General features: G+C 42.6%; 1 protein-coding gene across 1 annotated transcript; it reads left to right on the top strand.

Moving 5' to 3' along the window:
• Positions 1-344: 344 nt before the first annotated feature.
• On the top strand, positions 345-27,173 carry LOC145987252 (uncharacterized). Its single transcript, XM_083121772.1, has 8 exons — positions 345-471; positions 1,696-1,773; positions 2,937-3,575; positions 4,138-4,229; positions 4,815-4,924; positions 5,799-6,058; positions 24,852-25,015; positions 26,728-27,173. Exons 1-8 carry the CDS (start codon positions 345-347, stop codon positions 26,890-26,892), a joined length of 1,635 nt encoding a protein of 544 aa, XP_082977898.1. The 3' UTR covers positions 26,893-27,173.
• Positions 27,174-27,522: the final 349 nt, after the last annotated feature.

The raw sequence follows: 27,522 nt of genomic DNA, 5'->3' as shown, positions 1-27,522 counted from the left end.
CATCTAATAATTGAAAGTTCACACATATCAAAGTAAAAAAATAGATATAAAAACTTAATGTTACATTGAAAGTGTGCAAAATTTTATGTTCACACCTCCTTGATCAAGGGGTTAGTAGAGCAGGGCCCGAAACCAGAGATCATGGGTTCGAATCTTCTAAGGTTTCTCATCATATTCATTATTATTTTATGTCATTTTATTCTTATCGCTAAAGTTGCTTGTTACACTTTGACGACGAGAGCCAGGTTGATTTTGAGTTGGCCATGGCCCACGCCGGGAAAATCGCACTTAAAATGTTTTAAAATCAGTTGCAAGAAGTATATAGGATTTATGAAGGCGCAATAATGTCTCCGCGTCCTAACAATGACCATAGACTCAGTGACGGCGAAAAGGTATTCGCAGGCTCCACGGGGAGGGGGTCAAAGGGGTTCCTACCCAACATTTGGTCTCGTACCACAGTCATTATAAGAAGTATTTGTTTTAACCAGACTCGGATATAGAGACCCCGGGTTTCTACTGGGAAAAATATTATTTAAGAAGGACCACAAAATTAAAATAAAAATATATTTGAAATATGGTGCAAGTGTTAAAAGAACATAACTGGCAATCTAGCATAACTTGACCAAAAAGTTATAACCGAAATTGTATATAGGTACCCTAACGATGATGTTAGCCCAGGAATCTCTACATATATAATTATGGATCTTTGGAAATTTTGCATGTTTAAAAGATATGAATTTTTCACATGGTGGAGTTGGAAAGTCATGAAACTCGATTTATATAGGTTATCTTACTCAGTTCTGCGTGGAGGGACAAAGCCAGAATTGTTGCCACTGCAGAGAAGAGCGAATACCTTCAACTTGAAATCCTGGGTTCCAATACCAGACAAAGGAGCTTTAACAATGAAGAAGAGATAAATCAGTATGTACTGTAATATAGATTTGTATTTGTACTTTTCTTATTTCTCGACGATTTTCTGCCTCTTTGTGCTGATTGTGACCAGGTTAATCCTCCCCTCAGTACGTGAGTAACGGTAATAAATTAAAGGGAATTTGTATCCCAATTATGCATTTTTAATGTTGATTGATTGATTGATTTAATTTATTTTACTTCGCGTTTTGTGCCTCTTGGCTAATTTGCGAAGATGGGGATGAGTGATGAAATGATGAAATTGATGAATGGACATTCACAAACAACCAAGCCCGACCAGGATTCGAACCCGGGACCCTTGGCGTCGCAGCGCGATGTGCTAACCACTCGGCCACAGGGTCGGGCTCATTTTTAATGTGATTAAACCCGAAAAAACATTTTATTCTCTCTGCCACTTACTCCATTCCCTGGCGATTAGAAGGCAAGTAAGTGGTTTCTCAAAATTGTCCAGAATGATACATGCAGTATTTGATACATATACACTAAGAGAGTTGGACCTTCTCTCGCAGCGGTAAAAAGCTCGTTAGAGAATTTCTTGAGGGAACAAAAACGGTCAGATCTAGTTCCAAAGGAGCAAAGCTTGCAACAGCAGTTTCAACTCGCTCTTCTAGTCACGATGAAATTCGAAACATCGTTCATCATTTGTTGACTGTGACGCTCTCTGTCGGGCCGCCATTCTCCACAGTTTGACTTAAAATCAGATTATGGCTTCTCCTATCTTTCAACGTGGAAGTTGCTAGACTTTTCACATATGTTTTCTGCTAGGCTTTCGGACAACTCATCCATTTCGATTGCACAATACTAGCCACAACGCACCACTACATATAATCGCAATACTTAACGGTAAACATAGTAGTGGTGAATAGGCTATTATTCACAATTTTACTATTCACTGGTGCTTGTGTTGCACGATGTTCTGTGAAAAATACACACAGGGCAAAATATATTTCAAGTGACAGGTGGTAGTGACAGCGAAGATAATAGCAGTCGTTGTTAGTTCTGAAGAATAATGTAATCGTTTTAGAATTTAAATATAAAATACGGATATTTAAAAGGAAAATCTGAAGGTTCTACTTTCAATATTTTTAAGTAAATGCAAAACAAACTATAACCAAGTTAACAGAAAATTATTTTTTATCTAGGATTAGAACATACAATATTTTGCTTGAACCCTCATTTAGAAAACTTAAAGATAATAACTGTTTATGTTTATTAATTTATTTAGGTAGATTTATTTGGGAAAATAACTTCCAGCGTAGTTTAGTGGTTCACACTCTCGCGTTTGGTGCACGTGGTCCAGGATTGTATTCTCGATAAGCACTCTAATTGTAATTGTTCACCCGGTATAGTGTAGTCAATTGAGGAACTGCTTAAAAATAAATATTAGTGAGCGGAATGTGATCTAGGAAGACAGAAAACAGTGATGACTGATGACTCGATAAACAGATCACGTGTCTCGTCATCCAACCTTCTTAGCATGTTTTGGCTCTAAAAGAACCTGGTCTTGGAAAGTTTGTCAGAAACAACTATTATTATGCTAAGAAAAGAGAATGACAATCTTTTTTTTATTCTTAGGATGTGGTGAACATCTTCCGTTTCATTATCAACCACGTCACGTGTAGCATTCTATCGAAGGTCAAACACAGTACTTCCCTCCATTTTTTGCTCTTCACTTTCGCATTTGCCAATGCGTTTTTTTGTTCTTGGATTTTGTGTAGTATGTCATGGCTACACCTTCTAGTAGCGCTTTTTAGCTGCTGTGCTGTCAACTTATGTTGGGCTCGCATCTTTTCTGTCAACTTGCATAGTAAGCACATTTATTTATACTAAACATTAAAAATTGAGTGTAATAGTAATCTTTTCCCTTAGGTAAGAGAGCTTACAACAATTTAGTGTATAAAAGTCAACTTGATCCTTGCAATGTTACTACTCAATCTGCATCATTGAAATATCAAACAAGTCCTTAGTATTGTATTACTAAATGTTTGTTTTGTTTCTGTTCACAGTTGGCAGCCCTTGTGCTCTTAGGAACATTGGTGCAACTGGAAAGTGTAGCCTCATCACAGACTGCTGGACAGCACAGAGGAAGTTGCATCACTACAACGAGAAACCACAAAGATGCGGGTTTATAAAATCACTAGAAGTTGTTTGTTGTGAAGATAACTTGTTAAACGGCGGTGATGCATCAACTAAACGAATAGAACGCCCACCATTCTTCTTTCCGGAACAAAATGGGTACGATTTAGACCCATTTAGGGAAACAAATCTACTAGAAGATCCAAGCTTAGTTAACGATTTAGACAACGAAATTCAAGATGAAGATCCTCATTCTGCTTGGAAGGTTTTCTATCAAACGAACCTTTATCCGACGAGATTGGGGAACGACATACCACAGCTCTATCCAGGAAGGCTTCCCGAAGATTACTCACCGGGGAATGAGTACGAACGTCCTTACAATAGTGTCATTTACCCTTCATTGCATGGACCTAGCAATGATTACCCAGGAAGGCACAAGGGTGGTGGTAAACAGGATGAACCTGGGGGTAAGAGGAATGTTACTGAAACTCCTTACGGTGTTGGAGATCACGACAAGAGTGACGGAAATCGAAATGAAATTGCTGAACCAGGAAGTAAAAGCGAGAAAGGTGAGTGTTAATTTGCTATAACTTTATCACTGGAACGGGGTAATGAATTAGAATCCCGTGTCTCTGGATTTATCCGATTATGACTACGAATTTCCTCAGATGTATGCGAGATTGTAGTACAGGTGTGATAAAAAATTGACTTTCAAAGCGACTTCTTTCTTATTTCAAAAGAACGAGGAAAGTATTTGTGGATTGGGTTGTTCTTCATCACCTTGCAGGTGAAACTTGACATGCATATAGGCATACTACAATATCTGAGCGTTTCTTGTTTATATTCATCGGCGTAACTTGGGGACAAACTTTTTGGGTGGACAGAATTCAAAATTTTACCATTACATAAAACTAGCATCCAATATTAGTTTGCGATACTGACACATTTGAGGAATCATAAGTATTACTATTCATTTCTTCGTTCTTCAGCTCTCAGGAGGTTAACAAAATATCCGTAACATCTAAATAAACCCTTTGTGCCCGTCAAGTTATGCCTATGTTTACACTGATATAATTCTTGATTAAAATTGATTCAATCTATGTATATTAATGTACAGTGACTTTCTTCCAGCGTGTGAAGAATATGCAGAGAGCTGCCCCTTAACACCAACTCCGTACATAGAGAATGGACAACGGGCGAGGCTAGGAGAGTTCCCTCATATGGTAAGTTGTTTCCTGGTTGATTGTTGAGGTTTGTCTCTCAAACAAATTATTCACATTACTTAAATCAGTAACGTCAAATAGGAAAAAATAAGGTTGACAGACGTGCTATCAGACTGTTGGATTGACATTCCATATTCGTTGTCTACCAAACTAATGTCAGGTTCTCCCGTACTGAAAAACCACTGCATGGGTAAAATATAAAACTATGTACGTTTTAAACGAAGGGAATGTTCATGCTTGATCTTCAAAAAATAACATGTAACACTATATGGAAACAATACATCGTGAGTTCCATCGAACCCTTCCCTCAGGAAGTTTCTCAAAATTCACTAGTTTAAGGAAGAGTGAAAGTAGACAACTTGCAACAATTGTAACTTATTCAAATATTTGTACAATATCGTGAATACCGTTCCGAAAATCTCCCGATTCAAATCCAAAGATGCCAAAATACAAAGCACGTGAATATAAACATACTTAAGTCACTTTTGACAGTCATTCTTAACATCGTGTAATGACGAACTTACTATCAGTAGTGATTTACTCTTTAGCTACTCTTCTCTAACATTTCAGTGATTTCTTCCGCAGGCTGTTCTTGGTTACGAAACCGAAAATGGAACAGACTGGGACTGCGGAGGGACTCTCATCAGCCACCAGCATATTCTCACAGCCGCCCACTGCATCTTTAATTCTCAGGGGTAAGTTTGTAAGGATTTTTCAAATGCTTCTTGTAGCTTTGGAAGCAAGTAGAAGCAATTTAACTAACTATATATTGTTGATGGACATAGGCAAGACAACGGAAGTTTAAACACTGCTAAGAAACAGTAAGGTTGTTTACTATCAACCTGCCACATTATCGAATCTGCAAGAAGCTGAATAATATGCACATCTCACATAATGTTATATACTCGTAAAGTATACTCAACTTACTCGTTTGTTGTTTTGCACCAATTCGAAGCAAAGAAGCAATATATATTCTACTTGCATCAACAATACACGAGATGGGACATGGTAGGTTTGCTTACTAGTAGAATACGTATCTCAATAACAACAGCTCTTTATAAATGTTAACCACACTGTGTGAAACAACGATGAAAAAGTATGACAAAGATACTATAGAATGTTTATTTTCACCTCACGCATACACTGTCTGTATATGTATGTATGGGGTGTAAGGGGGTAACCTTTTGAGAAGGCATCCTAAACTCAACCTCACTTCCTCGTAGTACACCTCTGTTGCAAGCCATCGAGGCTCTGTGTGAATATGTGCACTTCATAACTTATTACATTAGTAAGGACTTATATTAAAAGATAAGGATTAATGCCGGAAAAAAGAGCAACGATTGTCTCCAAGGAATTATCAACCATGGGTTAGTCCAGCAGCCCTACATACCATGAAAACAAAGGTACTCATATGCAATTTAATAATCTTCCTTTTCTCATAAGTTAATATACGAGTAATTGTTGTATATTTGCCTGCCTATACAACCAACCCAAAGAGTATGAAACTCACTCAAGGACCTGTTCGAGGTATAATATATTGTATGTTAACTAACACCACATATGTTCCAGGAAGGAGCCTGTAGTGGTACGCTTGGGAGACCTCAATCTCAAAGACGACGACGATGGAGCAACCCCTGTCGATGTGGAAATAGCAGAGTTCTTCCCTCACCCACGCTACAAACCCCCCAGACTCTACCACGACTTGGCAGTCATCAGTCTGAAGGAGCCGGTGAAGTTCAACTACAACATCCACCCTGCTTGCCTGCATATGAAGGATTCGGTGCCCAAGGAGACGTTGACGGCCACTGGCTGGGGACAAACGTCTTTTGGTGAGAGTCTTGATTGTATTTGAGAAACTATGTGGCTAGGTTATAGGCTAAACTAGGCCTGGGCAACTCATCTTTTCTTGTAGAATATCGTTCTCGTATGGACGCTTGGAACTCATTGTAAATAAGGTTACAATAGTTATAACAGGGGTGGAGAGCGTGAAGAGTGAGAGAGGCAAGAGGTCTTTAGGCAGGCAACAGAGCGCTCACCAGCCTTCACTTGTGAACGCGAGTTGTGCTTGCCTGTTATAAGCCATTCACGTGCATGGCAGGTGACTAGCATGTTGCGAAAGTATGGAACCTCCATCGATAAGCACAGACATTGGATTTTATTTTGATTGAGCACACTTTATGCTCAGATAGGTGCCACGTCCCGGAGAGGCTAGCACCACTCCGGCTTAGGCCAGGGTAAAACATGAGATACTCAGGGCAACTAAAACTGAATGATAACAAGGAATTAAAGGAAACAACTCGTTTATCCCACTACAGAAGGTATGAACCGACATATATTCTGAAAACGTTGACATAATACATTTCAGATACTTGATTAAGTTTCTTTATACAATTTCAGATTAAGAATGTTTGCCTTTTTAATTCTTCAACTTTCTTCTTCTATGGAAATTCTTCTGTAGGAGTAGTACAGGTGGCCCGGTTCTAAATCCTCATTTGGGGCTCGAATCATCATGTGGGGCTCGCAGTGGTGCCAACTCACCCCCCGAAAATTTCACCAACTGATATTTTGAAGCCTTTCACGGTGTATGTTAACCTCACAAGCAGTGTTGCTAACTCGGCGTAGCCTTTTATGGTGTATGTTAACCTCACCAGCAGTATTTCCAACTCGGCGTAGCCTTTCACGGTGTATAATTTTTTTAGCTTTTTTTTTGTGTGTGAGTGTACATGTGTTTGGGCGAGGCGTAGCCTTTTACGGTGTATGTTAACCTCACAAGCAGTATTTCCAACTCGGCGTAGCCTTTTATGGTGTATGTTAACCTCACAAGCAGTGTTTCCAACTCGGCGTAGCCTTTTATGGTGTATGTTAACCTCACCAGCAGTGTTGCCAACTCGGCGTAGCCTTTCACGGTGTATAATTTTTTTAGCTTTTTTTTGTGTGTGAGTGTACATGTGTTCGGGCGAGGCGTAGCCTTTCACGGTGTATGTTAACCTCACAAGCAGTGTTGCCAACTCGCTTTACAAAAACACTCGCTGAAATGGCGCTCGCTGAAATAGCGCTCGCTAAAAATGGGCGCTCGGGGTCAGTTCTCGGAGAGAGGTTAATTTAACCTAATTTTTTTTTACCTCTGTCTTCCACATGTATGTAATGCGATTTGAGGAGAAGAGGGTGAATTAACCTTATGGCTGACAATGTTCTATAAAATAACAATTCCTATGAACTCTGTAAATTTCCGAACATATGTTGTATTCACACTTTTACATATCTTCGAGTGTACATTACAAATCTGCAAACAGATTGTGGCTAACTCGTACTGTTTAAGAGATGAACCTACTTCCGGTTGCTATTTTGGATTTCCGAGCATAGGTTGTATTCATACTTTTACTTATTTTCGAGTGTACATTACAAATCTGCAAACAGATTTTGGCTATCTCGTACCGTTTAAGAGATAAACCTACTTCCGGTCGCCATTTTGGATTTCCGAGCATAGGTTGTATTCACACTTTTACTTATTTTCAAGTGTACATTACAAATCTGCAAACAGATTTTGGCTATCTCGTACCGTTTAAGAGATAAACCTACTTCCGGTCGCCATTTTGGATTTCCGAGCATAGGTTGTATTCACACTTTTACTTATCTTCGAGTGTACATTACAAATCTGCAAACAGATTTTGGCTATCTCGTACCGTTTAAGAGATGAACCTACTTCCGGTCGCCATTTTGGATTTCCGAGCATAGGTTGTATTCACACTTTTACTTATCTTCGAGTGTACATTACAAATCTGCAAACAGATTTTGGCTATCTCGTACCGTTTAAGAGATGAACCTACTTCCGGTCGCCATTTTGGATTTCCGAGCATAGGTTGTATTCACACTTTTACTTATCTTCGAGTGTACATTACAAATCTGCAAACAGATTTTGGCTATCTCGTACCGTTTAAGAGATGAACCTACTTCCGGTCGCCATTTTGGATTTCCGAGCATAGGTTGTATTCACACTTTTACTTATCTTCGAGTGTACATTACAAATCTGCAAACAGATTTTGGCTATCTCGTACCGTTTAAGAGATGAACCTACTTCCGGTCGCCATTTTGGATTTCCGAGCATAGGTTGTATTCACACTTTTACTTATCTTCGAGTGTACATTACAAATCTGCAAACAGATTTTGGCTATCTCGTACCGTTTAAGAGATATTCCAAAATTATATATATATTTGATAAGCGACAACAACAGAGCCATCTCTGTACAAATGTTGGAACTCGATGAATGCTTGAGTGGGACAAGTTATTTTTTTTCAGTACGTCAACATTTTTAATTTTTTTTGCCAGTGAATGGGTTAGGTGACTTGCAACGACGAAGGCCTTCTAGCAATACGAACTTAGCTTATGCCGGCGTAATTCGCTAAAATATCTTTAAATTTGCATATTTCTCATACCGCCGTATCTTGTTCTATTAGACCTCTTCAAGAAAATCGCCAATTAGTGAAAACTAATTGAGCACAACAGCAAAAGAGGTGCTAATAGGGCAAGCATACAATGATATGGGGATATGTGAATTGTCGGTTTCTTCGATTCAGATAAATGGATCGAATTGAAACTGGGATATTTTGCATTTTTTTTATATGATAGCTAAAATAACAGAGATTTTGATTGGCTAATAATTTATACGTGGTGTTTTCTGATTGGTTTAAGTAAGCAAAATTTCTATTGGCTGTCTAAAGCCGGAGCACAGCGCTGATTTCTCACCTTTGCTGGATTGGCAGAGGAACCCACATGGCGGGGGATAGAACCTGAACGGGCTCCACCAAAGTATAGGAGACTAGAAGCATATAATTTGGCGAAAAAACCTAAGTAAGGTCATAGAGAATATTTCAAAAAAAGATTTTTTTTAAAAAAAAAAGTTAACAATTATATTTTGCATTGCACAGCATTGGATATTAAATAACATACCCCCAAAAAATCTCTGCATTATGCGTTCTGTAAAAAATTGCCCTACGTGCCAAACTGCTGTGTCAAGTAAACATTTTCAAAGGCACTGTCGTACTTGTGTGCCGGGAAAACAAATATGTGCGACCAAACTGTGCTCTAAGTGTGGAAAAAATATTTCTATTCCCAACTTCAAGCGACACCAGCTTACTTGCAAGAGCACTGGAACATCTCTACCGCAACCTTCCAAGCGAAAGGTAGAAGTAACCTCTCTCGATGCATCGCCACCTGCCAAACGCGTCAAGCTGGCGAAGAAAGCAGACCGGTTTGCGTTTGAGCATTTATTAGAAGACTTTGACATAACATCAGACAGCTTCTGCGATGTGCGTAGTTTTCTGGGGAGCGAGCGAGCTAAGATAATATCCATCCTCAACGATGCATTGGCCACACACTCCACTAAATTCTATGCTGTGCTATGCTGCAAGTATAAGAAACCGTCTGATAAAATATATAAATTCTTCCATGCCACAAAAGCAAAAACACTGCATCAGGCAGATGTCACTGACCTCGACAGCATCTACGACAAGTTTGTCGAGGAGCTTGTGGCAAAGCACGAGGAGCATCAGGCTGAAGGCTCGGGCGGTTCGCTGTGTGGCGACCCCCACAAACTTTGTTTGAAACTTAACAAATTCCTGCCACTGGCAGGGTCTAGCTATATTGCCCTGCCACCCGAGGTTAAAGCAAAAAAAGCTATTCTCAATATTCAGAACAAAGACACCAAATGCTTCCTCTGGTCGGTGCTGGCAGCATTGCACCCTATACCTTGGGAAAAGAGTCCACGCCGTGTTGCACACTACAAGCAGTATGAGCTGGAACTGGAGGATGCAATGGCGGGGATTGCCTACCCTGTAGAAGTCTCGCATATTCGCAAGTTTGAGGTTCGTGCTCGTGACTTGTTGGGCCTGCAATTAGCCATCAATGTTTACGGTCTCGAGAACAAACATGAGGTCTACCCCATTCGCGTGAGCAACGTGAGCAACAACAACGAGGCACGAGAAATCAACCTCCTGCTCATCAAGGACGAAACCCATCACCATTACACCCTCATTCGCTCGCTCTCTCGGCTTGTTTCGAGCCAACGGAGCAGTGATAGTCACCACGTCGAGGTGTGTCGCAGGTGCTTGTCTACATTTCGCAATCGAGAACAGCAGGATTACCGGCGCATCAGAGGTCCCAACATTGCTGCTGAGAAGCTAGCTCGCCACATGCTCTACTGTGGTACCAACAAGCCTGCACGAACTATCCTGCCCGAACCTGGTGCAGTAGAGTGCTTTCGCAGGCACAGTGCTATGGTGAAGCATCCTGCCTATATTGTAGCAGACTTCGAGGCCTTTCTTCAACCTCTGTCTAACTGCGAGCCCAACCCCGAAACATCCTCTACCATTCCTTTCCAAATCCACGAGGCCTCGAGTTACTCCTATGTTGTGGTGTGGCGAGACCAACATATTGCCTCCGAGCCCTATGTGTATCGCGGTCCCGACCCGGTCAAACACTTCCTGGAGAGAATGCAACAGGAAGCCATCAAGATAGGGAAGGTGCTGTTGGCCCCCAAGCCCATGCTGCCTCTGTCTCCCAAAGACAAGCATCAGCACGAAATAGCTCTAAATTGTCCTGTTTGCAACTCGGTCTTCACTGACGATAACAAAAAGGTCCACCACCATGACCATTATGGGACCGGAAGCTACATTGGCCCGTGGTGCAGCAGGTGTAACTTGAGAGCCAGGGACCCGCGCTTCATACCGGTCTTTTTTCACAATGGCTCGGGATATGATTTCCATCACTTGGTCACACATCTAGGGTACGACAATGCAAGAATCAATGTCCTGGCACAAAACGAGGAGCGTTATATTAGCGTCAGCAAGTGGGTGCCGATCCCCGGCGACTCAAAAAACAGGAGCATCGAGCTTCGGTTCCTCGACTCTCTGAGGTTCCTCCAGGCAAGCCTGGATGCTCTTGCTGGGAAGCTCAGAGACGACCAACTAGCCATTACCACATCAAGTTTCCCGAACTTAGATGTCGCACTCATCAGACGTAAAGGGGTCTACCCCTACGAATACGTCACCGACCCTTCCAAGTTCGAAGAAGAGTTGCTGCCTCCCCAGGATAAATTCTACAGCCAGCTGAGAGGTTCAGGTATTACCGACGAGGAGTACAAGCATGCTCAGTCTATGTGGGTCAAGTTGGGTTGCCGAACTTTTGGTGATTACCACGATGCATACCTGAAGCTTGATGTGACGCTTCTTGGCGATGTGTTCCAGGCGTTCCGGGCGACTGCGATAAACATTTACAACCTGGACCCTGTATATTTTTACAGCCTTCCTGGACTGGCATGGTCGGCCATGCTCCTGCTGACTAAAGTTAAACTTTCCCTTATCTCCGATATTGATATCATGCTTTTCATCGAGAGAGCTATCCGGGGCGGCATGGTCCAAGTGTCGCAACGCTTCGCACACGCCAACAATCAGCACATGGCCACTGGTTACGACCGCTCCCAACCATCAAGCTACATCATGTACACTGATGTGAATAATCTTTACGGGCACTCCATGATGCAGCCACTCCCAACAGGACAGTTTGAGTGGGTTGATCCTTTATACCACGACATCGAAAAAGAGTGCGACGAGTTTGGGTTTTTTGCCGAGGTGGACCTTGACTTCCCCGAGAAGCTGCAGGATACATTCTGTGACCTTTCGCCTGCTCCGGAATTCAAGTGTCCACCTGGCTCAGATCAACCAAAGCTCGTCATGGACTTGGAGCCCAAAAAGCGTTATGTGCTACACTACCGGAACCTCCAGTGGTTAATGCAGCAAGGGGTCTCGGTCAAAGCAGTTCACCGCGTGCTCTTGTTCAGGCAGTCTCCATGGTTGAAGCCGTACATCGAACTGAACACCGAACATCGCACTGCTGCCACTTCGGAACTTGATCGCGATTTTTTCAAATTAATGAACAATGCGGTATTTGGGAAGACCATGGAGAATGTGCGAAATCGCGTTGATGTGAGGTTGGTGACGAAGAAAACACAGTGTCGTCGACTTGTTGCAAGCTCGCTGTTCAGATCTCGAACAATTTACAACGAACAGATGTCTCTGATTCACATGAACCGGGGCGAGGTGCTACTCAACAAGCCCATCTATGTGGGAGCTGCAGTTTTGGATCTGAGCAAGTTGTGCATGTTCGAGACATATTACGACATACTACGTGCACACTACAACCACAATATCTCACTCCTCTACACAGACACAGACAGCTTGGTGTACCATGTTCGCACGGCCGATGCGTATGGTGATATAGCCAAAGTTCCAGCTCTTGTCAAGCTCTTCGACACATCGGGCTATCCCCAGCCAAACCGGTATGGAATTCTGCCCCGAAACAAAAAAATACCCGGCAAACTCAAGGACGAGAAAGACGGGGATGTGATTGTGGACTTTGCTGGACTTCGTGCCAAAGCCTATGCGATCCGGGCTGAGGGTTCTGTAACAAAAAAGGCAAAGGGTGTAAGCAGGCAAGTGGTTCGGGAGCACCTCAAGTTTGAGGATTACCTCGAGTGCCTCAGAACAAAATCGCCCATTCTACAAAAAGAGCATCGTATCCAAAGCGTCGATCATGTGCTTACAACTAATATTGTCAGGAAAGTTGCTCTGGATGCACACGACGACAAGAGGTGTATTCTTGAATGTGGGGTCCATACACTTCCGTGGGGCCACTATCGCCTGCAAACTAGTAAGGCCTGCCCAGAGTGCAACAAAAAGTAATAGGCAATGCAAAATGAAAAAAAAATCAATTTTAATTTACTTCAACTTCCTCGATTACATGCATGGCACAGCAAAATTAAACTTCTGGGAAACTGCTTATTGTAGTTTGTACTTGTGTATATAAAATTCCACATTTCTTATTGTGTGCTATTTTTTTAATTTTTTTTTTTGTATCTAAAACTGTTCAGTTACTCTTTCATTCTTGACGTCATACACAAATGTTTTCTCTGCAATAAGAATGACACTGCACAGAGTATCTGCAGGCAAGGCGTCGTGGAACTCGCATACAATCTTGATGTTGGTACGATCGTTAACAACCACCTGTTTTCTTTTAGATGTGTTGATGACAAACATGGGTCTGCGAGCTATGAACTCGTCGGGGTTGTAGTACACGTCCACATTGCCGGAGGTCACTCTCTTGTAAGCTGTGTACGCCTCGTAAAGTTTCAGGTAATCATCGTTTGTAATGTTTAAGTTATAATTCTCGCGTGGAAAAACTTCATTCCTTCCATTTTTGAGGTAAACATTCTTAATTTTGCAATTATCGAACTGGCTAGAATCTTTCTCTTGGTTATTATCTTTCCCCGTCTGGAAGAGCACGACGGTAAACTCTGGCATATCGTACCGGATGCTGTTGAACTGCGTAGTAACATCAAATTCAAAATGGCTGCCAGAAGCAGGTTTCTGCACGCACTGGTAGCCGTAAAATTGGATGGGTACTTGGGGGTTCTTCAAAATATCGGCTTTGTACTTGAGACCGTAGTTAGATTCGTATTCTACCACAGGCATGCGCAGCTCCATGAACTGGATGACGCACTTGGCTGCGTCGGGTAGTGTGTTGGCAAGTGCTGCACCGTCTGCACCCAAGGTGCTGTAACGCATCAGCACATCGTTGTCATTGGCGCTTCTGCGAAAAGTGACGCGCAAGCCACCCTTCCACATAATCTCCGTGTAGTCGGAGAAGAAGCCTGGAAGCAAGCGCATGGGAAACAGTACTGTGTGGCTTCGAGTTTTGATTTTTGTATCTGCTTCGAATCCCCCTGCCTGGTAATATGCCGCATCGCTCTTGGAGAGTTTCAGTGTTCCCACAGCTGTAGAAGTAATCCCGGGGTAGTCAACCCTATCGATGACGGTGCCATGCTTTCTAACTTCCACTTGCGAGAACAGATGCGGCACAAAATTGTCCACAAGTTTTAAATTTGCATTGGCGTTAAATGCTTCCCCGTTGTCTCTCTTCACCACATCAAACTTGATATACAAATCAGCTCTGTGAGGGTGAATGAACCCATCCCCGACGTCCACATCGTATTCGATCTCCCTGTTCGGTTCGTTCAAATTGGCGAACGTGCGACGATTGGGTGGGAAAGATTGCAACTCGTAACTTTCGATTTGCTCCATGATTGTTATTTATTATACGTTAATCTCCACGACGGCGGTGGTAGTAGCTCCGGCAAAATTCACCACCTCATCTTTTTCGTTTGTCACTGCCAATTCTATGTTGTCTATGCGATTACGAGATATAGGGAAGTATATCGGTGGTGAGGGTGTGTATATAATCGGTTCCATGAATTCAGAGTTTGGTTTGAACGTAGCGATGATACCTGTCTGCTTGTGGCTGCCTGGGATGCCATCCGAGGATTTGGTGATCATGCCTTCTGCCACGTTGCAATGTATGTTCAGAGTTTCGATGGCTAGAAATTTAGGAATGTTGGCACCGATGTGCTTGATGCCAGGTTCGAGCTTTGTGTTGTTCTCGAATCCCAGAAGCTCTCCAACAGTGCCTAGGTCTACTGTTTCCGTAGCAGACACAATTTCAACTCTGTGAGTTACAGAATTTTGAGATAGCAGTATATTTCTTGGCAATTGGGCTTGCAAGGTAGACAGATTGTACTGTCCTGGCGTGATAACTATTTTTTCATTTCCAACAGTAATTTTGTTATTGTGCTCCGTGACATTGGGTATCAGGTACATGCTGTAGAATGCACGAAGAGCAATAGATTTAGGATAAATGATGTCGTCATGCAACGCGAGTTTCAAGACCGAAGTCTCGCTGGTGAGATGGAACACTCCCATGGTGTTTTAGGTACCACAATGCTTTCTGAAAATGCTCCACTGAGGGGTTATTTATTTTAGACATGTATGCGAGAACGGAAAGGCATAGGTGGCCGCAGTTAACATCGGTGAAACCCTGGATGCGTTTGTCATTGTAGTAGAGGTTGGCAACACTGAGATACTTCACCAACCTGGCAGGCGGTGTGCCACCGAACGAATCGAAAACAAATGCATTGTTATCGTCAATTTTGAGGTAGCATATCCAATGTGTACCAGGATTTTTGTAACTGTCCAGGTTGACCACGCCATACTCCTTTTTCTTCACAGCAGAGGGTAGAGAATCGGACATGAAAACACCCCTGAAGTTCCTTATTCCCAACAGTTCGATCAGAGATTCAATATCGAAGTTGGACAGGGCTTCTTCTTTTTTTTATATTTCTTCAAAGCATCGAGGTTGCTTTTTCGCTTTTTGGTCACACCTTTCCCCTTCTTTTCCATAGCCAGGTTGTGACGTTTCTGTTCTTCCAGCTCGGCCTTGTTCTTTTTTGCATCGATGACGGTTTTGGCAATGGCAGCACTGCCTCCTGCCAAGCTGCCCACTGCACCCAAAGCTGCCAAGATGGCCGGAATGCTGAATATGAAACCTCCAATCTTCTGCTGCTTCCGCGAATGTTGCAACTTTTTCAATTGTGGAGTGCTGAGCAGCAATTTCATTCCGTGTCCTTTAGACAAGCATGAACGTTTCTTCTCGCGTTGTTTCTTGGTGAGTAACCCATCGAGGGCACCCAGCGTTTTCAGATTCGAATATGGTATCTGGTACACGACGCCCTTGGGCTTCATGATGTAATTTTTTTTTTACGGTATGTTATTTTATATATGTTCAGAGATTTTTTGTTTTCCCTCCCGTGTAATTTTTTTTACGGTATGTTATTTATATATACTTTGCAGCTATTAAACAAATTCTATTATGTGCTTTGTTTTCTTACCAAGAAGTTCTTTTGTCCCCTTGTACACGATTCGAGTTGTACTCTCGATTAAAATAGATAGCTTCTCGTCGGATAACATGCTAGCGTATCGATCTGGTAAAAATAGACTGTATTGTCCGTTGAGCAACAGACGTACTTTGGGACCATACTGGGTTGCAACAATTGAACCGGAAGTTATTGCGTAAGGTTTGTCCACTTCCAATTCCTGAATTTTTACATACTCGACTGACAAATTTAGCATTTGTTTTAATGCCTGGACGTCACTAATTTTTTCACTCATATCGAAGAAATATTTTTTTGGTCTCGTAGATTTTTTACAGTGTGTTATTTATAGAAAAAAGTTTCGGCATTGCCTAATGCGATGAGGTGATCGATGATCCTACTGGTTTCAGCATTTGAAGCATACCAGTCGTCTGTATATCGTCTCCTCCCCTGTCTCCACTCGTGAAGTTCGTCCATCTTATCAGCCAATTTTTCATCAGCAGCCCGAAAAAGAGCATAGGGAGAAGAAGAAGATTTTACATCGCTTATTTTTCTCAGATGATCCAGAAGTAGCATTTCACAGGGCAAGCGAAATTGTGGTGTTATTATAACTAAATCAATAAGCTTTTTAACATCCTCGTGACTATCGTCGAAAATAAATGTAAATATTTTGTATAACACTTCTGTTGGTAAGTCTGTTATATGCGTAGACATTTTTTACTGTATGTTATTTAATTACAGCCCCCACCCCAATTTTCGTTTTGTATTCATGGCAATGGTCGTGCCCAATGCTGCAACCCGTTCACCCAGCGAGGCGTCTCTGCTGACGAGTCTCCCGAACGCGGCATGCTCCAATTTTTTATCAGCATCGTGACGCGCATCTAAATTCGTATATGTGTTGTAAGCAATGTCGTGATCCTTGCATGCAGCATCCAGCAGATTTACCCCCTTGTCACCTCTCTCCAGTCGCCGTTCCAGTTTAGTACCCGGTCCGCAGTATTGGTAACCTGGTAGGTGCATCTCGAAGGGTAGCTTGTTGATGATGTCGTTCACGAGACCTCGACCCTCGGCCACATTCCAGAATTTGGGAGGCAGGGTGTTGATGATTTTGATAAGGTAACCTATACCTTTGTTGTCGTTGACAATAAAGTTGCTAAGCTTGGTGCTAATCATGTCCATGATGCCCACTTTCTCGTTGTGGAAGTTGCGATTGCCTGCATTTTCCTCGCCTGCGATAACCAGCAATCGATCTACAAGCTTCCTTACGTCGTCTACCCAAACAAACTCTTTAGGTAGGGTATTGTAGAGTTTGACACCGCTGCCAGTCTTGAGCTGGTTCCATATTGGCTTGATGAGGTTCCTGTATTTTTCTCCACTGCTTGATTTTACGCGATTCTGTGTTGCATCGTTGTTTTGGTACAGGGCATCCGTCATGATTAAAATTTCTGTGTAACTTTGGTAATCCTCGTCTGTGTAATCTTTAGGTTGCTTTTTGGTGATAAGTTCCCACAGGCCCACAGTGCCAGGATACCTAGTCCAGCTGTTCTTCTCGCCCAAATTAATTTTCACGTCGTCACCTTCGAACGTAACTTTTGACTTTCCAATTTTCCAAACCACACCCTCGTTAAGTTCCACAGAGGGGTACAATCCAAACACCTCGTCCTTTTCAAATTTCCCAGTGCTCAGGTAATCTCTCGCCAACGGACCTAATTCAACTACCTTGTCCGAAGAGGTACTGCCTAGAACCTGACGTCTCAGAGGTGCAGCTCCAAGTTCGAACGGGGTAGTGTGAATACTGGATATCGGTGTAGGCACAGCATAATTTCGAGCAGCAAGTGGCACGAGCTCGTTGATTAAATCTTTATTTTGCTCGGTAACATCTTTGATGTCTTTACCTAGTCCACTTATAGCATCAATAATAGGTTGGTCCTGTCGCTTTTTCTCTTCGTAAATTCCGCGATTCTCTGATTTCCAACCCCTGAAGCGTTTGGCCAGGTAGTCGCGCAGCTTCAAGTTGTCGTCTGCGAGTTTGCGTTTCATCATTTGTTATTTATAATACGTCAAGACGTTTCTTGTAACGTCGCAACGTTTAGAAAGTTGTTTATTTTGTTTCTGTATTTTCCGTCATTGGGTTTCCTCGTCATGTCTATCGTGGCGAATCCGAAATCATCTTGATTCCAGCATGAAGAGCAAAATTTGGAAAACTGATTGTAGTTCATGTCCCCGCCTACATAATCATCGTAAGCATGTTTTAAATTGGTGTGGTCTTGACGAAACAAGCAAATAAAATTAGCGTTGTCTCGGAGAAGCTGCTTGGGAATTTTAGAAAAAGTCTGAGCAAGGTAGAAGCAGTCCATGCCTCTGTGCCGCCCCTGTGTAAAAAAATTGCGAATTTCGTTATGGTTCTCCAGGATGACATCGTCGAAGACCACCACCGAATTTTCATGGCAGCAGTCTAGTGGCATTACTTCGGAGGCAAAAGTAGCTATGCTCAGCCCTTCGTACAGTTTTGTCAGCTGTTGATATTTTGCTTGCTCCAAACTTTTGGAAAAAACATACAAGTGCCTGTTCTTCCAATCTAACCAGTCGGGAGCAAGAAGAAAATTATCAATAAGTAAAGTTGTTTTCCCACACCCTGAAGGTCCGACAATAAGGCAGCGAATGTTGTCCGGCAACAGTTCGCCGTTTTTCCTAGCCTGACGCTCCGGGGGAAAATCTGGTAGTCGCCTCACCACATCCCAAGCACCCGTTACACAATCACCTCGTTTGCATCGATCCAACTTTTTTCCTCGAGTCCCAGCCATTTCACCAACAGTTTGTCACCTTTTCTACGTAATACTTTTTCGATAAGATACGTATTGGGGTATTTTGTTTTAGAGAGTTCCTCCTCGTAGAATCGCCCTTTCAAAATTTCGTCGCGATTATCTTTTATTATATACGTGTGACGGTTACCGGGTAACAATCGAGCAACAGTGAAAAGTTCCGTACTCCAGTTTTTGGTAAAGCCTTTTTCAAACATGCGCTTAAATTTACTAATTCTTACTTGGTCTCCAATTTTGAATTTCGGTTTTTTGTTAGTGGGCCGGTACTTGGGGCAATAAACAGTAGAGATCAGTCGTGCCTCATCAGACTTGCTGACATCGGCAGGCTTCATGCGTATCGTGCTATGCAAACTGTGATTATAGTCGTTTACGAGTTCCGGAAGCACATTGACCCACTTGTGGTTACCTTGAAGCGTGAATCGTTTCCACATGCGTGTTTTGAGAGTACGGTTAAAACGTTCCACTACGCTGGCTTTGATGTGACTGAAAGTCGAGTAATGTTGAATATTTTGTTTCTGAACAAACTGTTGAAATATCGAGTTGTAAAATTCCTTTCCGTTATCCGTTTGAAGAAATCGAGGTCGCCTGCCACTTTCATTGAAAATAGTTTTGAATGCTTCCATTACGCACACACCTGTTTTAGCCTTGAGGGGCAAAGCCCACGCAAATTTTGAAAATGTATCTATAACAGTAAGAAGATACTTGTATCCTTTGTTGATTTTATGTAAATTTTTCAGGTTGCCGCTACTCATTTCCACAAGGTCAGCCTGCCAAAGGTCATCCACGCCTTTGGTCACCACCGCCAGTCGTTTGTAGTTTCGTCGTGCAGGTTTATGCAGCTCGTTCACGCAACCCTGCCTAGACATGGCGCGAAAATAAGAATATAGCCTGGATGGGATTTCTGGCTGCAGACAATGCTGGGTTTTCTATATACAGCTTGTCACCTATTTCTATGTCGATAATTTGAGTGGCATCTTCGGCATAGGCAGTCTCGCGACTTTCGGGGTGTGTGAAATCGACCAGCTCAACTCCTCTTATTTTAGGCTCATCGCCAATGTTCGTCACGGTCATGATTGGGTAGTGGGTTGCGTGAGGCAAAGACCAGTAGGAAACCTTGACGAACTGAAGTGTGCCAGCGAGGAAAAATTGATGATAAGCTTTTGCAGGAGTCAACATGTAGAGTTTGTAACCTGGATTGAAAGGGGAGGAGAACTCTCTGTTTGGTATGCTGTACAGTTCGATGACAATCGTAGACTTGAGATTGTCGATGCTGGCATTTAAAGTGTTTACGTTGGTTCGAACCTCGGTCTCTATATCCTCCAATCTGCCATTCACCGATTCCAGGTGTTCCTCGATAGCGTGAACAACAGTGTCGTAGTTTGGTTTGATCTTTACATCGACAATAAGGCTCTTGAATTTTTCATTTAAGTCATGTAGTTGGGTGCTGAAATTAGCTATAGTCGATTCCTGACTTGCCTCGATACTCCCAATTTGCTCTTTCACGCTGGCAATAATCTGCTGCAGGCTTTCTACAAGCGTCAACTTGGAGCTCTGTATTACAAGGTCGTGGACCTGGGTTCTAATTTCCGCAAACAATTCATGCAGCTCGGTGATGTTCTGGTTGGTAGGTAAAGTCGCGACAGACCCCCGTATCGATTCAATTTCGGATTGGATGTTTTTGATGTCGTCGGATTTGAGTATTCGGTTGAGAGTTCTCTTCACGCTTTTCAATTCCTGAGAGGTAGGCAGGGTGGCCACCGTGTTTTGGAGCGATTCCAAAGCTTTTTTCACCGCGTCCAACTCGGAGGCATCGGCAGCAGCACGTATGCCTTCTTGCAGTTGTGTTATGTCATCCTGGGTGGGAGTAGATTGTTGCAGGGTTTCCAACTTAGTCTGTATGTCGTCGATCAAGTGATGGAAATGAGACAACTCGGATTCTGCATTCAGATTTTCCAGTTTGGCGATTTGCTGTTGAACGTTGGCCAGTGTATCCCTGATGCCCGGCAGTTTGGTTTCCAGCTCATCGTGAACGTTCGCCAGATCATTTCTAATGACAGCAAGTGCATCCTCAATATGGGTTATGGTGCCTTGCAGCTTCCCGAAATCCTCGTAGGTCTCAAGTTGGACTTTGATGTTGGCCACGCTACGGGCAATGGCGTTCAGTTCGCTAGACGACGGTAGATTGTTGATAAAATCCTCCAGTGTTTGGAGTTTAGTTTTTACTTCGTTGATGGCCGCATGCAAAGCGTCCGTTTGTAGCTCAGCCTTGATGCTTTCCAACGTAGGGATTTTGAAAGATTGAAACTGTTCGCGCAATTTAGCAATACTAGCGTTCACGCGATCGTAGTCGTCTTGTGTTTTAATGCTCTGGATGATAGTTTGCAGTTCGGTCTGGATGTTGCTTGTTTGGTCCTGCAAGCGTTGTTTCAGCTGTTCAACGTCTGAGGTTTGCGTTTGTTGCAGCTTCAGAAGTTCGTTCTGCAGATTGCCCACACTCAGTGCCAGCTTGTCGAGATTGTCTATCGACGCAAGGTCGGTGTATTTTTGCAGCAGCGATTTTAGCTCTGCATCAATCTTGAGTACAGGGTCCAAGCACTGAGACTGCAAGCTAGCTATCTCGGACTGGAGGCTGGAGTTGAGCGTGGACTGGAGGGCCTGCAGATCGCTTCGCAACTTCTTGACCCTGACGTCGAGCATGAGAAGCTCGTCGCCATGGTCGTCGCGTTTCGTATGGCCAAAAATATCGTTAGGCATTATTGTTATTTATTATAGGATAGCTAATTTTCATTTCTATGAAAAAAGGGATGAGTTTGTCGTAGTCGTCCAAGAGCTCTATGTACAGGCGATCGCCAGCAGATACATCGTACGTGGTGGTACTGTTCATCCTATCGTGTTTGATGCGATAGATGTTCTTGCCGGAGGAAATTTTGGCCTCTCCTTTATTCTCGGGATTCATGTCAAACTGCAGTTTGCCGGAGATGGGGAATTGGTAATAATTCAAGTTGTTGTTGAATATGTAGAAAGTTTTGCCCACATCCTCGTCGTACTGGGTCAGGATGCTATTCAAGTGTATAATCAACAAACCGTTGAGTTTAGATAATAGGGAGGGTAACAGGTCCAAGCTCGCAGGTGGCGACGGTGCACTTTGGGCGAATGCCTCCATAGCCTGCTTCCTAAAGCCAAACAGGTTCATAGGCATTGTTATTTTATTTTATATTTAGCGATTTGTTTCAAGCGTCAAATAATAATTCGAGCCTCGTCAGTGCTGCCAATTCCTATTTGTAGGTTAGCTTAGCCAGTAAAAAATTATATAGTAGAATTTTCTTTGAATAAATTGGCAAAAAAACCCAAGCCTCAAAGAAGGCTACGCCGAGTTGGAAACACTGCTGGTGAGGTTAACATACACCGTGAAAGGCTACGCCGAGTTGGCAACACTGCTTGTGAGGTTAACATACACCATAAAAGGCTACGCCGAGTTGGAAACACTGCTGGTGAGGTTAACATACACCATAAAAGGCTACGCCGAGTTGGCAACACTGCTTGTGAGGTTAACATACACCATAAAAGGCTACGCCGAGTTGGAAATACTGCTGGTGAGGTTAACATACACCGTAAAAGGCTACGCCTCGCCCAAACACATGTACACTCACACACAAAAAAAAAGCTAAAAAAATTATACACCGTGAAAGGCTACGCCGAGTTGGAAATACTGCTGGTGAGGTTAACATACACCATAAAAGGCTACGCCGAGTTGGCAACACTGCTTGTGAGGTTAACATACACCGTGAAAGGCTTCAAAATATCAGTTGGTGAAATTTTCGGGGGGTGAGTTGGCACCACTGCGAGCCCCACATGATGATTCGAGCCCCAAATGAGGATTTAGAACCGGGCCACCTGTACTACTTGTAGGTCACCGTCTTTTATCTATATTTCTACAGGCTTCTTCTTCTATGGAATGGACTGATGGGCTTCTTCTTCTATGCGAAATTCCACCTGCTTCTACTTCTAGGGCTTAATCAGCTTCTTCTTCTATGCGAAATTCCACAGGCTTCTACTTCTATGAATTAATCAGCTTCTTCTTCTATAAGGAATCCTACATACTTCTACTTCTATGGATCAATCAGCTTCTTCTTCTATACGAAATTCTACAGGCTTCTACTTATATGGATTAATCAACTTCTTCTATGTTCTTCTTCTATGTAATAATAGGTTTCATCTTCTTATATGAAATTCCCCAGACTTCTTGTTTTATGGACTTCTCGGCTTCTTCTTCTATACGGAATTCCCCAAGCTTCTACTTCTATGGACTACTAGGCTTCTTCTTCTAGAGCTTCTTCTTCTTCTATGGACTACTGCTTCTTCTTCTGAAGATTTTGTGCTTACATCTGCATGCGTGTATTCTTCTCAGATTACAACCCTTTATCTGCATGTACTTCTGGGATTACAACCCTTTATCTGCATACATTAATTCTTCTGGGATTACAACCCTTTATCTGCATGCGTTAATTCTTCTGGGATTACAACCCTTTATCTGCATACATTAATTCTTCTTGGGTTACAACCATCTATCTGCGTACATGTATTCTTCTTGGGTTACAACCATTTGCATGCGTTACTACCTCGAAAGCTATATGTCTTCCATAGGGTCGCTACCTAGCTTTCAGTGCCACCGCCTAATGCGAGCAGAGAAATGGGGTAATCAAGGGGCGCCGCCTGTCCCGCGCTCACCTGATCCGGGTCTGCAATATATGCGCCTATACGGAAGTGCTTGGGGGCTGCCTATAACTTGGTGCCACACCGGGGAAACAACCAAAAAGTCCTGTAGGAAATCTCATTCCTGCTACAACAATAGAGAAAGTCGACAAAATGGACAATAAACCTTTTCAGAGCAAGGCCTCATCTCCAGGAAGCTATCAACTCGCGGCAAGCCATGGCACCTAGCGACCTGTTGAGTGAGATGAGTCAAGACAAAATGGATAATAAACCTTTTCCTGCTCCCACAAAAATAGGCAATAATTAGGCTGCAGAGTTCAATGAACTAACCGATCTCTAACTACGCACTGGTAATGATCAGGCTGGAAACTTTATACGAACTAACCCGATCGTATTGTAGTGAAAGAAAGTCGACAAAATCATTTCACTTTCAGACTTCTTTAACTTCTACATATTATCATATACGCTATATGCTACATGGCGATCATTTGTTTTTATAGCCTTAATCCTATTTTATTTTTATTCTTGGTTCATAAATTAAGATAAACATAATCAATTCCACTATTTACGAACAGTTTCATTCAATCTCCATACTCCTTGTTTCTTTAATCAACGTTCCTAATATATTCCTCGCGTGCTGCCATCTATCGGTCATTATATCAAACATCCGCTCACTGTTCTCGCCATGTGGGCACATGACATAGGCTAATCGGCACTGGATCTACAGTTTAAAGTAGGACTCGAACCACTGTGGAATGCACCTCCACGAATCATCGAACATGCGACCCAGTGATTTATCTAACATCCCTAACACCCCCCCCCCCAAATGTAATCAACATCCCCCTAAAATGTTTCACATGTCACCCCTACATTCCCCTAAATACGAACTTACTTCCCCGCCCCCTCAGATGGGAAATTCTGGATAAATCCCTGCTGGAACCTCTTGAAACTTGAAAGAAAATATTCTCTGTCGTTGGTGTTCACAATTCGACATGAAAACTTAACCCAAGGTTTGTCAACCACAAAGATATTTGCCCAGAAATGGTCCAGTACTGAGACGTGATTATTTCGTGGACCATACTTTTGGAACATTTTCTTCTGTTGTCCGAACGGATCTATGGTTAGTTAATCCGCATCAAATGAGTACCAGACAGGTAAAACATGATGGCGTCTACGTCAATCCTACATTATACTTACTTAGATGAAAGACGTATGGAGCCTTAGTACCACCCACGTCAGCTATAGCTATGTGCTTTCATGGAGGTCGTTCTCTTCTTTACTCTATCTTAATTGTAAAAATGTGATTATTAACGATAATGTTTTCTTCTCAGGTGGTGAAAAGAGCGACATCTTAATGAAAGTCCAATTGAAGCACGTCCCCCTTCGTTTATGCAACACTTCGTTCAGCTCCAGGCTGGGAAGGCGGTTGCCATCAGGGCTTCAGAAGTCAATGCTGTGCGCTGGCGACCCCGAAGGAAAGAAGGACGCTTGCTTGGTACGTTCCGTATTGTGGAGTGGTTGTCATGTCGGGGATACAATGAAATGTCATCATCGCGGATGAAATAACAAAGTCACGTCCAACGAAATAATTTTGCAAGGTTTCCTTTAAGTTCACTGCATGCACAGATAAAGTTTGAAGTTAGGCCCTCACTGGGAATCGAACTTAGGTACCTGTGATTACAAGACAAAGCGATAAATAGCTTTGAATTTGAATTTGAATTTAAAATTTTGGGAGCGTCAGCACTTAGGCTATTTTGCTCCCGTCACATTATACAGGGTCCAGCCCCTTACCATTGCAAATAACAACTCTAACGTTGCATAACTAAAAATTTTAAAACCTTAAAATGTTCTGACTTCTGTTAAAAGCTGAGGCTGTAAACGCGCACTCAGCACACACAAGGACATATAACAGGACAACACACACAAAATTATACTGGCCATAGTGCCAGTCGCCAGAGCCTCGTTAGTCTCTTGTCCAGGGTGCACTACGTGGAAGTGAGGTTGACTTTTGGGCGCCTACGTGGAAGGTACCCCTTACATCCCGCGATAAATAGCTCTATGTTGTCAAAGAAATCAAGAAATAAATACTGGTAGGTAGTCATTTATGCACCAAGCTTATGGGAGTTTTAGACTTAAGGCAAGAACGTTTGGCTGGACAAGAATGTAAAGAGAATGGGCAGAAAGCAAGGCCACCCGCAAGTTTATTTGTCAGGGGAGGCAGCAGTATTCAAAGTGGGGGGATGTGGGATGATGCTATTTCCCCAGTTAAGAGAGTTCTCATAATGCACACCCACTAGGATAATTTGCATTCGCGTACCCCCACCCACTCCATTTTCTCCTTGTTGATCCATACAAGCATCTCCCAACCTTTCTTCGAACTGGGCAAAGCATCCCCCTAGCTAGGAATTTTGACTTCGAGCACTGAGGACAAAGTAAGATTTCATATCTTGCCCTCAGTCATAAAAAATCATATTTTACCTTTTAATGGTATTATTATTGTTTTACAAATCATAAAAGTTAAATTAAATTGCTAATACCGTGACGTTGTTATCAAGTTCGGACTTGAGTCCACTATTGAAATAGAATTATGTGCAGATATTTCAAGACGCACAAATTACCCCCTGGCCACCTCTGCGGGCGCCCTTGTTAGAGGGTGACATTTTCTAGCGAAAAAAAAATCGTACTAGACATTAAGAAATGTAATACATAATTAATGACTTCATTGTTTGTAAACGTCGTCCTAGTTGGTAAAATGCTAATAATGTGTGCGAATGTGTGGTTAGAAGCCGTCACTGATTGCATTTTGTGCTTTACTCTTTGCGCGTTCCAAGCTTTGCTCATTGTTTACATTTCCGAGAGGTGACATTATAATCAAACAGGATGGATACACTCAGTACACAGTCTAATCGTACTGTGGGAGTCACGTCAGTTGTGCTGTACTGCGTAGTGAAAATTGAATCTTACAGCAACGAAGAGTGCATTTTACCAACTAGGACGACGTTTACAAACAACGAAGTCAGTGGCGGCTTGTAACCACACATTCGCAATTATCTCGAAAACGGCTCGTTTGCAGACCCATGTTTACTGAGACTCTTTTGCTTCTATTATCGTGTACTTTCAACCGTGTCCGTTTGCGCTATTACTTATGATGCACCCTGTATGTTTAATAGTACACATTATTATTATATCTATAATATTTCCTCACAGGGCGACTCAGGAGGGCCGTTGCAGTACCACCTGCCGGATTCTAAGTGCATGTATTCTGTTCTTGGAGTGATATCCACTGGAATAGCCTGTGCCTCGAAAACACCTGGTGTCTATGCAAAGGTCTCCGAACACATCTCGTGGATTGAAAGTGTGGTGTGGAGATGATGGAAGAAGTACTTGGACAGTTGTCACAGAATGAAACTCCATTGTGGAATAATACTTTTTATATTTGTACAAGTGTTTCATTTATATTGTGCATCTGTATTCCACGTCGAGGATATCAGAAAATGCAGTTTAAGTTAACCAAGATTTGGGTGTTTACTATTCCCAGCACATTTGTTCTCATTGTGGCCACCCCAGGCAGTGGCGGCACCAGGATTAATCATGGAGTGCTAAGGGGTTGCATAGAATAAAATGTAGGGGTGCGATGTTGAAAATAAAGAACAAATGAAACACGCATGCAACCTTTAGCCACTACATCATTAGTAGACATGGACATCTATGATAATATGGCAATTAAATTTAAGAATATTAGAGACTTGCTTTATTTTTAGTGGATTCTAGAACAACAACGACAAGTTTGGGAAATTGAAAGTAACAGATTGATCAAGGGAGGACAATGGCATACATGAACGTCCGGAGGATATTTCAGGGAGAGAAAAGCAATGTACGAAGCACCCCCCCCTCCTAATAGTGTGGCCCCAAAAATACTAATTTAGGGAGATTTCAGACCGAAGCGACAGGCGACACATGACCCTTGGGAACGAGCCAATCAACAGCAACGGTACACACCTT

The sequence above is a fragment of the Lepisma saccharinum genome, chromosome 1, assembly GCF_977018435.1.
Source record: "Lepisma saccharinum chromosome 1, izLepSacc3.1, whole genome shotgun sequence".
Classification (NCBI taxonomy): Eukaryota; Metazoa; Arthropoda; class Insecta; order Zygentoma; family Lepismatidae; genus Lepisma; species Lepisma saccharinum.
This window is presented reverse-complemented; position numbering and strand designations above follow the sequence as displayed.

Coding starts and splice junctions, on each gene's coding strand:
- LOC145987252 (XM_083121772.1), top strand. CDS start 345: ATGTCTCCGCGTCCTAACAATGACCATAGACTCAGTGACGGCGAAAAG. Junction 4,230..4,814: donor TAGGAGAGTTCCCTCATATG/GTAAGTTGTTTC, acceptor TTTCTTCCGCAG/GCTGTTCTTGGTTACGAAAC. Junction 25,016..26,727: donor GAAAGAAGGACGCTTGCTTG/GTACGTTCCGTA, acceptor ATTTCCTCACAG/GGCGACTCAGGAGGGCCGTT.